Below are 17,577 nucleotides of genomic sequence, written 5' to 3'. Positions count from 1 at the left end.
ATGGTGGCGGTGCCAGCGGTGTTGAGCTCAAGCCTGACAGGCTCCTGCCGAATTTTGAAGTCAATAGATGACCGCAGCACTCACTGTCTTAAAAAATTTGAAGGTTTATTCACCAACTCAGCGACATTTAGACTATTCAGAGTCTTTCTCAAGCAGACAGCCGGGACCCCCACGATCAGCTGTTTGAGAAGGCAGCAGCGTTCAGAGTAGTGCCGCGGCCTTCTCTCTGCTCACCAAGCACAGCGCCGTACATTGTATAGTGGCTGTGCTTGGTATTACAGCTCATCCCCATTTACCTCAATGAGGCTGAGCTGCACCTAGGCCATATGACTGATGAACGTAATGGTGCCCCGCTGCCTTCTTAAACAACTGATCGGCATGGGTCCCAGGTGTCGGACCCCCACCGATCAGATACTGATGACCTATTCAGAGGATAGGTCATCAGTAAAAAAAAACTTTCAGAAGACTCCTTTAACATTTATTGGCAAATCATCAAACTTTACAATTAACTAGGATAAATCTGGTGCAGAGCCAGAGAGCTCAGACACGCTGTTCTGTTCCCTAACAGCCTGCAGGAACTCCTAACCTAAGGTCTAAGCCATTGGTAGAAGAATTTAATCCCAAGAGGAATGTAACATGGCTTAAAACAAACTAAAAATTTCTCAACCAGTCCCTAACCTACTTTCTGAGACACACTGCAAACTGATTTCCCATCCTCTACTAAGAAAACATCTCCCCCCTCTCTCTTAGGAAAAGCAACTTAAAAATAACTTATTCAAAAACAAATATCAAGCTTGTTCTCGCTCATTTGGTTGGCTTCTCTATACTGTTCCAAGGAGAAGCACATAAAATACAGAACCAGTGAGTGACCACCTCAACTTGACTAACAGTAAGTAATGCTGGCAGTGGATGGAGTTCTTCTTTCTAGCCCCTCAGAGCATTTTGACCCTCCAAATACAGCCCATTAGCTTTTGTACTAATCTTCAGCCAAACATCTAAGTCCGCTTCATTGATTACAGTCTTTGAAGAACTGTTGAACAAAGCTCAACAGATATATCGTCTTGAAGAACTAATCAGCTGGGAGAACCGTTCTTACCCTTTCTTTAAAGAGGACCTGTCACCTGTCTATTTTAGTAAATTGCATTCCATGTGAAATGGCTATTCTGGGGTATTTATTCTTATGACTATGTTGTGCTGTTCCTCTTTTATTTCTGCTCGGAGTTTGTGAATTAAGGTACAACTGGGTATTACCAGTTGGGGGTGTGTCCCTACACAATCTGACTCTGGCCAATCAATACTGCAAGTGATAGACACTCCCTACTGGTAACACCCAGCTGTACATTCATTCATAGCGTCATAAGAATAAATGCTTCAGAATTGTTATTACATGGGGAATGCAAATAGTTGCTGAAACATTCATGTCAGGAGAGCGGACAGGTTCTCTTTAAAGAATAAGCATCCACAATGACTGGTCTAAGAGCCACCCCTTTACCCTACCCCTAAAACCAGTAGTTACTGCCCACTTCCCCCATCTCCCCCACAGTTTTCGCTCATCCCTCTTTCCCTTCTTTAGTACAATTTAGAAAAAAATGCTTATTATTATTATAGAATAATTCAGGAGATGCCCGGGTTCTACCAGCATGGTCCATGTCACTATATACAAGAAGATGTATAACTTATACCAGCTGTACATATATAATGATATACAGGAGGTGCCCGGGTTATACCAGCATGGTCCATATCACTATATACAAGACATGTATAGCTTATACATCTTCGTTTTTGTAGTGATATGGACCATGCTGGTATAACCTGGACATCTCCTGTATAAAATTTTATATGTACAGCTGGCAGAAGTTATACATCTCCTGTATATAGTGATATGGACCATGCTGGTATAACCCAGGCACCTCCTGTATATAATTATATATGTACAGCTGGTATTAGTTATACATCTCCTGTATATAGTGATATGGACCATGCTGGTATAACCTTGGTATCTCCTATATATAATCTCCAGATTATACCAGCATGGTCCACATCAGTATAAAAAGCAGCATACTCAAACCAAGCACCTCCTTCCTTTTATTACCACACTGCTGAGTCGGCTGGAGAAAGGAGGAGAAGAAAATACCAACGTTTGTGACTTGCAATGTGTATTATCAATGCTACGGAAAATGTGATCCTTCTTCTCTCCTACTTACCTTGACAGGGTTTCTCTTCTGTTTTCCTTTCTTTCTCTGCTAGCCATGTTCATCTCTGTGTCAATACTGGACATGGTAGTGTGGGCAAAACTAAGACCAGAGGCAGTCATAGTGTCTTCCACCTTACCTTAGTGAGACTGGATCCAGGACAGCTCTTTCTTGAAAGGTCCTTACCTGCATTGTATTCCCAAGGTGTATCCTAAAAGCCTAGTTCATTCATGCAGTGTTCCTCAACTCAGCATGATTTGAGACTATCCCACAGAATGAATACCTGTGTTAAGTCCTGAGCCATTGACACTAATTACTGTATATCACCTGCTCCATACTAAGTAAATACTGAAAACATGACTAATTAAGTGAGCTCTGAAGACCGGAGTTGAAGAACACTGATTTAATGCACTTTTTTCAAGACAAAAAGCACACACTTGGCAATATTTGTTAATTTGAACTTAATTCTTTGCTTTTACCTATTGGTATTCATAATTAAGAGTTAAAGTACAACTATAGGAGTAAGTAGTATACTTGTGAAAGAATGTAAAACTATAAAAAGTTAATAAAATAGCAAAGATTTACTGCATCTAGACCCAAAATGTTGCTTATGTCCTGTACTCTTGTTCATTTCCAACCACCGTTGAGCCTGTGTATGGACTAAACTGCAGTGATGTTTCACCCAGAGCAGCATAATGTGGAATAGTCCACACAAAAGCCCAAAAGGGTTTGGAGGCAAGCAGCAGCATCCAGGTAGAAGGAAATGATAAAGGTGAGAACATTATAACTTATTTCTCAGTGACAATCTTTCCTCCCACATTCACATTTTTCATCGGTCATCAGGCCAGGGCAAATGAGTGCCGATAGATGTGTTCATCCATCAGCGCTTGCACTTCCCTCTAAAAGGGACGTGTTCTGAAAAACTTCACTGGCATGTGAAGCCCGCCACCCTCTCAGGCTTCCCGGATGGGCATTTATAAAAGCTGGCAAGTTTGCTATTAGTACAAGTGGTCAAATACATTAAATAGCTCTTTCCACACTAGAATTTTTCTCTTCCGTCACATTTAATGAAGAGTAGAGAACACGGACCACCTTCTCTCACCCTAACTAATTGGCTGCTAAATTACCAATATACAAATTGGCAATCATTGAGGAATTAGGTAAATGATAACCAAGTGCACAAACCTGGAATTGTGCTTGATGTTGAAGTTGGGGTTGATGTAGGAGCTGTGCTTGGCACTGGTGTTGTAGTTGATGGTTCGGCTGCAAATAAGAAATTAAACAAAGGAAACGACAGATGTTACTAAAGCGTTATATGCATAGTTACCTATTACAAAGTCGTGTTTGTTTGGGTGATGGCAGTTTTTCCACCACTGTTGCAGTAGTGGTCACTATTAGAACTTTTTGTTCTAAAATATGTCAGAAAAGTTGTTTTTATCACTTGCACATGTACTGTGCTGGTTCTTCAAAATAAGAACAAAAGAATTAACAAAATGTAAAAATGAACGGGTGGTTATCTTCATGAAATAATACCCAACATGGTCTGCGTTACAAAAATATCCTAAAATTTGCACCATAACTGTGCAACCATTTCAAGAACCCAAAATTATTTAGAACCTGCTCCCCAGCAAAAAATGAGAGTGAATGAATAGATGTCACGTTAACAGATAAAAAACTTACTACAAGGGACGCATGTCTTTTTGACTGGATCATAGTACTTGTCATGGCCGCATTGGTAGCATCCTGTATTAGAGAAATGTAGTTTAGAATTACATTATTACATTCTGTTGACGCTCTCATATGTTGTGATGTCTATAAGGGATATATTATTTAAAAAAATTGTATTCATGACTACTTTAAAGGGAATCTGTCACCAGCAACCTCTCTGTTTGCAAAACACTTAGCTGGGGTTCCCCTGATTAAAATGTGTTTTTTTCTATTTTTGATCTGAGTTTTGTTCCTGAGTTAAGATACCTTTTCATAATATGCAAATTAGGCCCTTGGTGCAACAACTGCATCGCGTTGCTCTTGATACACCCAAGCTCCGCTCTGTTCTGTGGCCAGCAACGAGGGAGGGGCTGGCCACTGAAATGAGTGGAGTTTAGGTGCAAAAAGAGCAATGGTGATACCCTCATTGCAACTAAGGCCTAATTTGCACATTAAAAAAAGTATAATGCTAGAAGTCTATCTGCAGTCTTGTTCTCAGCAGCGAGGGGGAAGCTTGGCTGAGCGCTTCTGACTCCTCATTCTAGCGATTCCCTATGACATATCAAAAGTTTGAAAAAAGTGTAGTTACTCTTTAAGTGATATACATAGACATCAATCAGCCATAACATTTAAACCAACTGCCTAATATTGCGTAGTTCACAATTAAGACATGGACTCCATAATAGCCCTGAGGTGTTATGTAATATCTTCCACCCAGACATTACCAGCAGATCCTTTACGTCCTGTAAGTTGCAAGGTGGAGCCTTCATGGATCATACATGCATTAATAAACTTTGGTCACCCATGACCCTGTTGCTTCACAGTGGTCCTTACTTAGTGGTAGTGTACAAAGCATTGCATAGAGGGCACACCCCACAAGACTTGCCGTTTTGGAAAAGCTCTGACCCAGTCGTCTAGCCATCGGAATGAGACCCTTCTCAAAGTCATTTACATTCTTACTCTTGCCCATTTTACCTACTTCCAACATATCAACTTCAAGAACTGACTCTTCACTTGCTGCCTAATAAATTTCAACCCCTGACATGGGCCCTTGTCATGAAATAATTTGTGTTATTCACTTCACCTGTCAGTGATGTTATAATCCTAGGTTTCCAAGCCAAAGCCAGGAATGGGTGATAAGCAAAGGGCACATGTAACGGAATCTTATTCCCTTTTTGAATACATGTCTGGTTTTGGCTTCAAAAACGGCATCCCCTGCTTGTGTGATCTCCTGTACTCCAAAGAGGTGGGTATCCCACCTCTCTCCCTCCCTAATGTACAGGATAGTACACATCTACATGCTTCTTTTCTCCACTGCTCCCTGGCTGTCCTTTCTCCATGTCTCTAGAGGGATCGTACGTCTCATGCTAGGCAGCAGAACACTTTCTCACTAGCAGACCTACATTGTGTGTCAGGGCAGTGAATCATTACAGTAATATCTTACACCTTCTAATATGTGTGCCTGCCGGCAGCTGTTAAAAGATGCAGTGTTCGTTAGAAGGGGAGAAATCTTGTTGTGAACTGTAGTTCTTTACATGGTAATCCCACCCACTGCAAGCCATAGAAGCATTAAAACAAAGGTGCATTACAGATATGGGCAAGATGATAAAAAAAATAATCTGATATTTGGGGCATTACCACACATATTAGTATTTTTCTATATTTTTATTAAGTTGTGAAAAACTCTTTAATGTCAGTTCTTGAAAAGAATATAATTCCAATTGCTTAGAGCAGCTAGATGAATACAATGAAGACTGTGAACAGCTTCAGACAGGACATAGCGTAATATAGACCTGTCTTGACAGCAAGAATGGAAACGTACACTATAACTATATAACAAGTAAATATATTGACTTGGTACTATATTTTCATATGACTTGGTCATATGGTAAAATGAGTATTCAGTAAGCAGTGAACTTAATATGAAATAATGATTGAGGTTAGAGAATTTGACCCATTGAAAGACACTGTAAACAATTTACCTGCCGTTCGGATACATTACCTTCATTATTTTGATGAGGATAGTTCTGAGGAGTAAATGGACACTGGCAAGGCTGGTAGTGCCATGTGCAATTTATGTCTGGACTCATTTCATTTCCATTTCCATTCCCAATGTTAATATGTGTGTTTTCATAGTCACAGTAAACGGCTAAACAAGAAGGTGGAAACTCAGATCAGCACAAACAATGGCAGTAGTCGGCTTCCATAAGTAACTATGGACTGTTCAACTAATGATGACAGCCATTCTCAAAGTCATGAAAAGACATTTAGCACTTGGCACAGCATATCCCAGTAACATTGATAAATATCGTTATGGTCTTTGAAGGGGTTTTCCGGGATTTTATTTTTACTGACGACCTGTCCGGATAGGTCATCAGTATCTGATAAGTCCAAACCCAGAACCTCACCAAAGAGCTTTTTGAGAAGGGTCCGTTGCTTGCAGTAGCACTGCATCCCTTATACCAAAGCGTAACTTTGCAATACCTCTGACTAGTGTTAAAACTAAACTTTATTTCACTATATTAAAAGTATCAATAGACTTCTTGGGAACATTAATTAAAATCCTCAGGAGTTCAATGGGTCAGGGTCATATGCCATGTATTAATATACAAATATATGTGTTTGCACTCCATGCTATTACTGGCTTTACAGATTGTGCACCATCTGGGTGTCCAGATAATTTCACTAGGCGCCCTGAACAACTCCTGCCTAAAAACTAAAGTCCTGTGTCTCTACATGTTTCACCCAGCCTCTCGGCGTCTTCAGGGGAAACTATACAGGACCTGTATAGTTTCCCCTGAAGACGCCGAGAGGCTGGGTGAAACATGTAGAGACACAGGACTTTAGTTTTTAGGCAGGAGTTGTTCAGGGCGCCTAGTGAAATTATCTGGACACCCAGATGGTGCACAATCTGTCAAGCCAGTAATATCATGGAGTGCAAACACACATATTTGTATATATATTTGATTCTTTGGCTGATCCACTGATCAAGCTAATAATCGGGAACGAGTGTTCTTATGAATGCCTGTTACTGATAATATCTATCCGTTCTATCTCATATCTATCTATCTAATGTCTATTGATCGGTGTATCGATCTATCTCTATTTAATTCAGTATTTTTTTCTTTTAAAACTAAATTATTTACTAGTAATTTAGTGTTGCTCTTTGCAATTTCTTTTTAGATTTTGACTTCCCTTACTTACTTTACAATTATACTCAGTTTTCAATCATGTGTACAATACCACATGTCTGACAATTGATGGTGGGAAATTGTGGTTGTCTCTAAGGATAGACCATCAGTAAGTACAATGAACCCAGAAAACCCCTTTGACAACTTCACCACCCTATCAAGTAAAGGTAATTGTGAACTTACGGCAAAAGTCTGGTGTTCTCCAGTCAACACAAATTCCAGCACTAAGACATGCTGCAGCATAGGCTTGGACAGCTTCACAAAGGCATTCACAGTCTCCTCCTGTGTCACATGCACAAGCATCATTTACACAAGCCTGAAAGTATTTATGATAATACACCTGAAAATAAAAGAGTATGCGGTAAATAAAACGAACATTCAACTAATTCCACCATTGTCCTCAGCTGAACATTTTTGTATTCATACTGCATTTTCAGTGTCCGTTTGCCGTACACACTGGGAAAATTATGTATAGGCCCCAATCATTCGATGTAGGCCAAAGCACCCTGGGCTGATATACATCTATATACCCTTTCTTCTTATGTGTAGATTTGCGTTGTCTGCCTATAACAGTTGTATATTTCTGGAAATAATTCCAAAGTATACCTCCAAAGTATATTGCAAATGCATTTTAAAAGCAGCCTAAGTTTTTGCCCCCTCTCTCCTTCCTTACCACTTTATTGCAGGCCTGAAAAGGTTTAGACGTCAGAACTTGACAACTCTTTTCACCCCAGCTCCTCCGTTTTGGATTTTTTTCACAGGAATCTACGACAGCGTTGACATCCATGCATGTTGGTCTATCTTTCCATGAGTTTATGAACTCAAGCTGAGTAGAAGCCACATATTTGCTTCTTGTTTCAAAGTCATCATTCATGTTTCCATTATAGTTTCCACAAAGACCACATATTGATTCCTGAATGGGAGGAAATTGCTGAATTATTGTAAGAATTATTTCTAGCAAGTACAAGTATGATACAAAGCAAGACATCTGCAGTCACATATTTCATAAGGATGAACAAAATATAGGTCCATTGTTACTAGCAGTGGGTGTGTGTGCCCACTGTACCAAACAACCGGTTTGGTTTTAGGCTAACCCTAAGGGCGTTATCCTGGCAGTGCCCTGTATTCAACCTTTAACCCTGTACAGGAATCCAGACTTCACTGCTGGAAAGCTACCAGGCCTCTACCTCTTGAGATCGCACTGGTGTGGTTGGCAGCAGACCCACTCGGGACAGAGACACTGGTGCAAAGCACCTAGCGGTCAGCCAATATGCGTAGTCTGGAGACAGGATAAAGTCAGGGCAGGCAGCATACAAGCATATTCGAGTGTCAAGTCTGAGGTCTGGGCAGGTGGCAGTAGGGCAACCTGAAACACAGGCTAAGGTCAAGGCTAGTATCTAGAAGTCAGAATTGGTTGTCAAGCAGGAGTTCTGTACACAAGTAGTCAGACAGAATATAACACCTTTTTGGAATACTAGAAACTAGAAACCTACAGCTCAAGCATTTTCCCACTGGGGAGCTGTCACCATGATTTTGGATTATTTTCTGTTGTCATACATGAGTAGTTCTGCAGATAACGAGTCCACATCACAACTTTTTTTTAAAAAATTCCTACTTTTACCCCCTCCCATTTCCTGCAGTCAGGGTTTAAAGCTGGGCTGAAATACATTGTCAGGACTGCTGTTCATGCGCAAAAGAGTCCTATCCATTATATTAGCACAGCACTGCAATCCAGGCTGTGTATTTCAGAGCAGCTTTCAGTGCTGACAGTGAGGGAATGGGGGGCAGTAGTAAAATATAAAATGGCGAGCTGGACTCCTTATCTACAGTACTACTCATGTATTACTGCAGAAAATAGTCCAGAATTACGGTGACATGTTCCCTTAAACTACCCAGGGACGACCAGCAATTGACTGGGGAAGAATTTACATATGCACGCAGGCCCTTCAAGAGCTCTGTTTAGAAATGATGATTTAGGTGTCCACATAAGCGATGATTTCACCCAATGAATAAGAATTTACTTGTTTATAGTGTGACCATTTACACTGGCCAGTTATCAGTTATCTTATTCGCATCAATGTTCGTTCCCAATAATCAGCCCAATAATAATCCCTTGTAAATGCACCTTGAGTATCTATCTCTCTGGTCAAAAAAAAATTCTAAAACGTTTACTACAAAACAATTCACTTTTACTGGTTGGGCAATATCGTATATACAGACGTGGACAAAATTGTTGGTACCCTTTGGTCAATGAAAGAAAAAGTCACAATGGTCACAGAAATAACTTTAATCTGACAAAAGTAATAATAAATTAAAATTCTATAAATGTTAACCAATGAAAGTCAGACATTGTTTTTCAACCATGCTTCAACAGAATTATGTAAAAAAATAAACTCATGAAACAGGCATGGACAAAAATGATGGTACCCCTAGAAAACACAGAACATAATGTGACCAAAGGGACATGTTAATTCAAGGTGTGTCCACTAATTAGCATCACAGGTGTCTACAACCTTGTAATCAGCCATTGGGCCTATATATATGGCTCCAGGTAATCACTGTGTTGTTTGGTGATATGGTGTGTACCACACTCGACATGGACCAGAGGAAGCAAAGGAAAGAGCTGTCTCAAGAGATCAGAAAGAAAATTATAGACAAGCATGTTAAAGGTAAAGGCTATAAGACCATCTCCAAGCAACTAGATGTTCCTGTGAGTACAGTTGCACATATTATTCATAAGTTTAAGATCCATGGGACTGTAGCCAACCTCCCTGGACGTGGCCGCAGGAGGAAAATTGATGACAAATCTAAGAGACGGATAATCCGAATGGTAACAAAAGAGCCTAGAAAGACTTCTAAAGAGATTCAAGGTGAACTTCATGCTCAAGGAACATCAGTGTCAGATCGCACCATCCGTCGTTGTTTGAGCCAAAGTGGACTACATGGGAGACGACCAAGGAGGACACCATTGTTGAAAACGAATCATAAAAAAGCAAGACTGGAATATGCCAAACTACATGTTGACAAGCCACAAAGCTTCTGGGAGAATGTCCTGTGGACAGATGAGACAAAAATCGAAGTTTTTGCCAAGGCACATCAGCTGTATGTTCACAGACGAAAAAATGAAGCATATCAAGAAAAGAACACTGTCCCTACTGTGAAACATGGAGGAGGCTCTGTTATGTTCTGGGGCTGCTTTGCTGCGTCTGGCACAGGGTGTCTTGAATCTGTGCAGGGTACAATGAAATCTCAAGACTATCAAGGAATTCTAGAGAGAAATGTACTAGCCAGTGTCAGAAAGCTTGGTCTCAGTCGCAGGTCATGGGTCTTGCAACAGGACAATGACCCAAAACACACCGCTAAAAACACCCAAGAATGGCTAAGAGGAAAAAATTGGACTATTCTAAAGTGGCCTTCTATGAGCCCTGACCTCAATCCTATTGAGCATCTTTGGAAGGAGCTGAAACATGCAGTCTGGAAAAGGCACCCTTCAAACCGGACACAACTGGAGCAGTTTGCTCATGAGGAGTGGGCCAAAATACCTGCTGAGAGGTGCAGATGTCTCATTGACAGTTACAGGAAGCGTTTGATTGCAGTGATTGCCTCAAAAGGTTGCGCAACAAAATATTAAGTTAGGGGTACCATCATTTTTGTCCATGCCTGTTTCATGAGTTTATTTTTTTACATAATTCTGTTGAAGCATGGTTGAAAAACAATGTCTGACTTTCATTGGTTAACATTTATAGAATTTTAATTTATTATTACTTTTGTCAGATTAAAGTTATTTCTGTGACCATTGTGACTTTTTCTTTCATTGACCAAAGGGTACCAACAATTTTGTCCACGTCTGTATATCATGGAGTCATATGCACCATTTGCTGTTATAAATCACCCGGTTGTCTTGTATTTTTCACAATTCTAAAAATATGTTTGTGGATGCTAGTGCATAATGACCATTGAAGTGACTATAGATGGTACACCCTTGGTCAGTGTGCACACATGAGCCCAAGACCTAATCAAAGTGAACATGGATGACCTCAGACTTGCACAACTACTAAATGTACATGGTCAAAGGTGTAGCTAAAGGAGAGTGAACAGCTGAATCTGAGCTTTGTACCCGAGGGCCCTTCTATCCAATAGAAAAACACCACTATTAAACATGGCAGGTGACGGGTCCTGTTATTTTCCATTAGGACCTATGTCAGCTTTGCAAATATCTGTATAAGCACCAAAACACCAAGACGTATCTTTTTGTGACAAATATGAAACAAAGACACATTAGGTCTTAGGATAGACCGGCCAATTAGTGATGGCTGGTTTAATCTATGCCAAAGCTATGTACTCTATAAAAACAAAGGCATATGGTGAAAATGAAGAGGTACAAGCTTTACTTGAAGAGACTCACATACCTTGCCAAGCTTTACTATCTTGATGAACAAATTCATATTCTTGTTCCAGGTGAGTGAGATGTAGAACTTATCAGGGATAGTGATATCAAACATGATGTAGAGGGTGTTGTTCTGTACTAAAATATCCACATCGGGTGTTTCATGGGAGATGGTATATTTTCCATCAAACAACTTTAGCTCTGTGTTCTGTACAATTTAAGATGCAAATTAGTTGCAGTTTATTGATCTAACGTTTGCTAATATCATAATTAGGCTATGTAATGCTAGAATGACTACTGGTATCCTTACCCCAATGGTGACAGTCATGGACCGAGCGCAGGTTGCGCCAGTGGTTCCACAAATTACATTTTCTGTGACTATCTTAAATGAAGACAGCGATGTGTTCAATCCACATCCATCCTAATGAGAAGAAAACACACATATTAGTCATGTCATATGTGCTATGTCAGGGCTGTGTATGTGGCTGTGTTGAAACCGTACTGTCTGGTTGTACCCTAAGGTATATCAGAACATTTTCAGGTGAATGTAATGGGGTAGTCCATGACTTCAAACTGAAAAGATGCTGGGTGATTCTACAAGACAACAGCTCGAAGCACACATAGAAGTCAACAAACCGAATGGTTGAATAAGAAGAAGATTTGGAATGGCCATGTTATAGTCCTACCCTTGAGGGGGTTTTACGAGACTTTTATTCTGATGCCTTATCCTCTAGATAGGTCATCAGTATCTGATAGGTGGGGTTCTAGCACTCGGATCCCCCATGATCAACTGTTTGCGCAGTAGACTGTTGCGCTGTACATTGTATAGCATCTGTGCTTGGTACCGCAGCTCAGCCCCGTTCACTTCAGTAGGGGCTGAGCTGCAACTAGGCCATGTAACTGATAAACATGATGTCAAACAGCCTAGGCTAAGCTGTCAGCACCGGAGCCTTCTCAAACAGCTGATCGGCGGGGGCCCCAGGTGTCAGATGCCCACCGATCAGTATCAGCCCTGTATAAGTATGTACTGCATGATAAAACTATTGTATAATTTAGTGGATATCATATGAACTCTAAGGAGCAGTATAGGGATCTTACAGTGACTAAGGTGTATTCACAGTTCCCATTAAACAAGTATTGTTGTCCGTCGAATGTTTTGATGTGGCTCTCCCCAAACATCATACAGGTGGAGGAACAGTTCGGAGTCTCCTCACATTGCCAATGTCCTCCGCTGCAGGTGCTGTAGAAAAAGAGGTAAATCGTCAAATATAAACTATTGTGCGAGAAGAGAAAGCTGAATGATTCATTATACCATGAATAATCGCTATTGACTCAAAACTGGGCACAACCCTTTATTGACCTGTGATCTTCCATTGACCTGATATTGGATTATCATTCCTGTTGCCTTTCTTACCAGCTCTGACAATCTCCAAACATGGACTCTCCACTTCTGTAAATGATGCCACCATATTCACAGGAACAATCGCTCTCTTCTACACAGCTGCCATCAAGATCCTCATACGTCCCAGCAGGGCAAACACAACCAGCCTCACATTTAGTGGGTACCTATAAATGCAAGCAGATATTTAAAACAATATCTATCTATCTATCTATCTATCTATCTATCTATCTATCTATCTATCTATCATATCTATTTCCTGTCTATCGATCTATCTATCTTATATATCAGTCTTTGGCCTCCTCAAAAAGTAGGGGCATCCTTTAGCAGTCTGTGTGCCTAGATTGAAATCTATCTAGAGTAGATACCAGTCAATGTTTACCCCACTCCCACCATTCCACTCCACTCTCCAGCGGTGAGGGCTGATAAGAAAAACCAAGTGTGCATAAATTTATGCACACAGGCCTTCAAAAAGTAAAAAAATAGAAGTCAAAATAAATTACCCCAAGTATATTTTTTCAAATCCCAATTGGGCTGTCAGATGGTAGAGATAGCTCTTCAATGTTTTGCAAATGAAATGCACTTAAACTTCCTAATATACTTTAATTTATAAAAATGCATGGATCACAAGATTTCAGTCCCTGTCATTGTGGTCCCAGATGTTTTGAGCTCCTGCTGTAAGTTGTGAAGCCAGCACCCTGCTCCATTACAGCTGATTTCGGAGACAAGGAAAGGGGTTGGCCCTAAAGTTCTTTTCCAACCTCATGTCAAATTTTAACACCCCTCTCCTTGCAGGACCTGTTGGGTGAAGCATACTTACCTGCTTCCCAATGATCAGTTCTGACTCCTAGAGTCCACCAATGCTCTCTTTTGGGCTTCCAATGCCGCATGTGAACACCGAAATGTACAGGGCCAAGAGCGTCGATGCAGCTAATGACTTTCCTCAGCGGTGACATGTTCCCCAAGCCGCATCTGACCAGTACCAAATGTTTGTGTTCACTGAAGGTCTGGAGAAGACAGTGGTGGACCCCAGGACTAGAACTAGAATCAAGCTTCAGGGAGCAAGTAAGTAAGCTTCACCTGTAGGGTGATATGTGGCTAGCCAACAACGTTAATCGTGCCGGTCTATACATAAAAAAAAATGAAAGTATAGTTTCAGAATTTGATTATTTAACAAATTTATTTAGCAAAATAAGAGCTTTTTCTGGTGTCAGACAACCCCTTTAAAGGTGGTGACTCAGTAGGAGCTCTATACTTTATATTTTTGGTAAAGGCTTCTCCTCTCTTTTCTGTCTTTAGAGCAAATACATAGAACTGAGATAACACATACGCAGCGGATACCAGTAGCCAGAAGCTGACATGTTGGGGCACAAGCTGCTCCGAATTTATCAGACAGGGACCCACAGGTCTTCATTACTTTAGGAGCCATGCAAGTTTCTTAAAAAAAAAGAGGAATGGTGAGTGGAAGACCTGCAATGACCCATGATAGCAAACACTGCAATGATAAGCCTCAATACCTTCAAAATCCATTGGTTTTCCTATGCAGCTGAGTCTTCCACTGGCGCAATAACTGTAAAATAAGCAGACACAAAAATTAACAAAGTTTACACCAACTGTATGTGCAGCACATGTTACCATAACATATCATGTAATGTTCTAATTTACATTGAGCAGGAAGGTGACATAGGGAGAAACATATGCATAAAGGTAGAGTGGTTGTCCACTTTGGCCAATCCCTACCAGATCCCATTATAGTCTATGGTGTCTCGGAGGGAACGGTAGTATCCAGCAATGCCAGATCCAGTGAACTTGGTCAGACTGTTTTCTGCCGATACACCCACTGGAATCAGGTTACTGAAGGTGTGAACGTAGTCTAATGCAGTAACATGCAGAGTCCTCTAGAGTGAGACATTTTCTTTTTATCTCCCCTCCATCATGGATCATAGAGTAAGGTTTCTGTACAGGGGATGTCCCTCTACTAACTCAAAATTAATAGGAATTTGAAATCACCTTTAAAGGGAATCTGTCACTTATTTCCAGTGTATGTAACAAATAGAAATGCATTCTAGTTCAGGTTACCATGATCACAACTATATCTGTCTTAGGGCTATCGCTGTTTCCAATCGGCAGCAAATGATGTTTGTTTGATATGCTAAGGAGTCCTTCCAAGTTCGCGGTGGGGCATGTTTGCAGGAGCCGAAGCCTACCTCTTGCAAGTGCCCAAGCCCCCTTTCATGAAGAGCCCAGGCCCACCTCTACTCAAGTTTCCAGTGCTGCCCCATGTCCGCCCCCTCCTCTGCGAAGTAATCATCTGCACAAAACAAAATGTTTTGCACATGAGTGAGATTTTCGTTGAGACACATGCTGACTAGGCGCCGGAGTTTTGTGCAAATCGTGACATCGCAAAGGAGGGGGTGGACATGAATGCGCAAAGTGCGGCTCCGGGAACTTGAGTAGAGGTGGGCTTGGGCTCTTCATGGAGGCTGCCTCGAGCACTGGCAAGAGTCAAGCTTCAGCTCCTGCAACCGTTAATCACACCCTGCCGGAACCTTGGAAGGCTAATTGGCATATCAAACAAACTTCATTTTCTAAAAACTGAACTAGAATAGATTACTATTTGTTACACACAACGTGTGGATTTCTTTGATATTCTTTCTCAAGCCTTATCCTGGTTGACTTAATCCGTCGGCATCATTTGCTGCAGCTGTGTGGCTGACAAGAATAAAAAGGAGATTCGGGGCTCTGCACAAGAAACAAATCTCTCTGACCACATGAAGAATGAAATACGAATGGGGTTTCTTTAAATATTAAAGGGGTTGTCCAACAAATATGAAAATCTCCTGAGTGCCCCTAAATGTGATCAAATAACAAAAAAATATTATACTCAGTTAAAGGGGTATTCCCATCTCACACAATGAGGGCATATCGCTAGGATATGCCCCCATTGTCTGATAGGTGCTGGTCTCTCCGCTGGGACCCACACCTACAGTGAGAATGAAGCAGGGAGCGCTGTGGCTGGAGGACCCCGGATTTCCCGTGGGTCCGTCCACCAACAATCGCTGCTCCCATAAAAGTGAATGGGAGCGAACCGTGCATGCGCGACCCATTCCTATTCATTTCTATGGGGCAGCGCTCGGCTATTTTGGGCAGAAGAAAATAAAGGAGGGCAGCTGCGCATGCGCAGTGCGCCATCCGTATATTTCCCCGCTCCGTTCTCATTGTAGGTGCGGGCCCCAGCGGTGGGACCCGCACCTATCAGACAATGGGGGCATATCCTAGCGATATGCCCCCATTGTCTGAGATGGGAAAACCCCTTTAATCCCTCTCCATTTCCAGTGCAGTGATGCATCATGTGACTACTGCAGCCCATCACTGACCTCAGTGGTATACAGCATGAGACAGCCGAGGCTTTTGATTGGCTGCAGCGGTCATGTACCAGATACAGTACCTCTGCATCATCCCTATAGCCTGTAAACACTGCAGTAGCAAGGCCCATTAAGTGATGAGTATCCAAAATTGCACTATTTTTTTACATTTAGGGGCTCTCGTGAGATTTTGAAATATGACCAGCAATCGCTTTAACACTTTATTTCAGCACACCAAGATATCATAGACCATAAAAGTGATTTTTCCACGCCCAAATGCCTTGATACAGTCAGTATTCGGTCAGTGATTTCCATCAGTGATTCTAGGTGTGACTTCAAACATAGAACTGGTGCAGGTCATTCCCTGAGACCTTATCTCTGCGGAGGCTCCACAATCACTGATGGAAATCACTGACCAAACACTGACTGAATTCGGGTTCATGCACACAACCGTTGGTGTTTTGCGGTCTGCAAATTGCAGAGCCTCAAAACACGGATACCGCCCATGTTCCTTCCGCATTTTATGGAACAGAATGGCTGGCCTCTAATAGAGCAGTCCTATCCTTGTCCGTTATGTAGACAATATTAGGACGTATTCTATTTTTTTATGAAGCAAACATACAGACACGGAATGCACACAGTTTTTTTTTATGGCCCCATTGAAGTGGTTCAGCATATGGGCCACAAAAAAAGGGTACGGACAAAAGATACATTTGTGTGCATGAGCCCTACGGCATAAGGCTTCACGCACACTACTTCATCTGAATTTCAGTCCACAAACAACAGATGTGAAAAATATGGATACCTTCCATGTACATTCCACATTGTTCTCACTCCCAGCCAAAGAACATCTAGACTGCTCACTGTGTCCTTACAGCAGCCACCACGTGCAGTAGCCGGGTCATAATACCCCAGCTACATCAGTCTCACCACCGCAACAGCATTGCCTGACCAAGTATAATAGCAAAGCCACAGCGCTTCAGCCACATCTAATTCATCCCTGGCAAAGCATTGTACTACATTGTCAGTAAAAGTGACCGGGGAGCATTAAACAAACAGAAAACATCCAGCTGAAGCTGCAGCACACCAGACTTGATAAAGGGGTCATGCGCACCCCGAAACGCGTTGTCTCTCAATAAACCCGTACTTGACCACAAAGGTCGTGACGGGCACTGTCAGTATTTCTAGTAATTAACAAAGTGGCGACTTGGCCCTTGCCCCTTGGTTCCTTTGGACGCGGCAGCTCCAACCTGATACCTAGCTAATCCAGCGGACCTTCATCACGGTTGCACTCAATCGGTGCAACCTAAACAGGTGACCAACACATACTCATCTT

At 41.6% G+C, this 17,577-nt stretch overlaps 1 protein-coding gene across 1 annotated transcript in view; it reads right to left on the bottom strand.

Moving 5' to 3' along the window:
* LOC122920034 (mucin-6-like) overlaps positions 1 to 17,577 on the bottom strand; it is a 119,535-nt gene that overhangs the window by 34,221 nt on the left and 67,737 nt on the right. The window contains exons 21-31 of the mRNA XM_044269243.1: positions 14,394 to 14,446; positions 14,207 to 14,313; positions 12,892 to 13,043; positions 12,576 to 12,717; positions 11,788 to 11,898; positions 11,500 to 11,685; positions 7,764 to 8,003; positions 7,274 to 7,430; positions 5,902 to 6,048; positions 3,873 to 3,935; positions 3,378 to 3,455 (exon numbers count right to left, since the gene is read on the bottom strand). Coding sequence (XP_044125178.1) covers positions 3,378 to 3,455; positions 3,873 to 3,935; positions 5,902 to 6,048; positions 7,274 to 7,430; positions 7,764 to 8,003; positions 11,500 to 11,685; positions 11,788 to 11,898; positions 12,576 to 12,717; positions 12,892 to 13,043; positions 14,207 to 14,313; positions 14,394 to 14,446 — 1,436 coding nt within the window. The remainder of the gene's footprint in view (positions 1 to 3,377; positions 3,456 to 3,872; positions 3,936 to 5,901; positions 6,049 to 7,273; positions 7,431 to 7,763; positions 8,004 to 11,499; positions 11,686 to 11,787; positions 11,899 to 12,575; positions 12,718 to 12,891; positions 13,044 to 14,206; positions 14,314 to 14,393; positions 14,447 to 17,577) is intronic.

This window comes from Bufo gargarizans, chromosome 10 (genome assembly GCF_014858855.1).
Source record: "Bufo gargarizans isolate SCDJY-AF-19 chromosome 10, ASM1485885v1, whole genome shotgun sequence".
NCBI lineage: Eukaryota > Metazoa > Chordata > Amphibia > Anura > Bufonidae > Bufo > Bufo gargarizans.
This window is presented reverse-complemented; position numbering and strand designations above follow the sequence as displayed.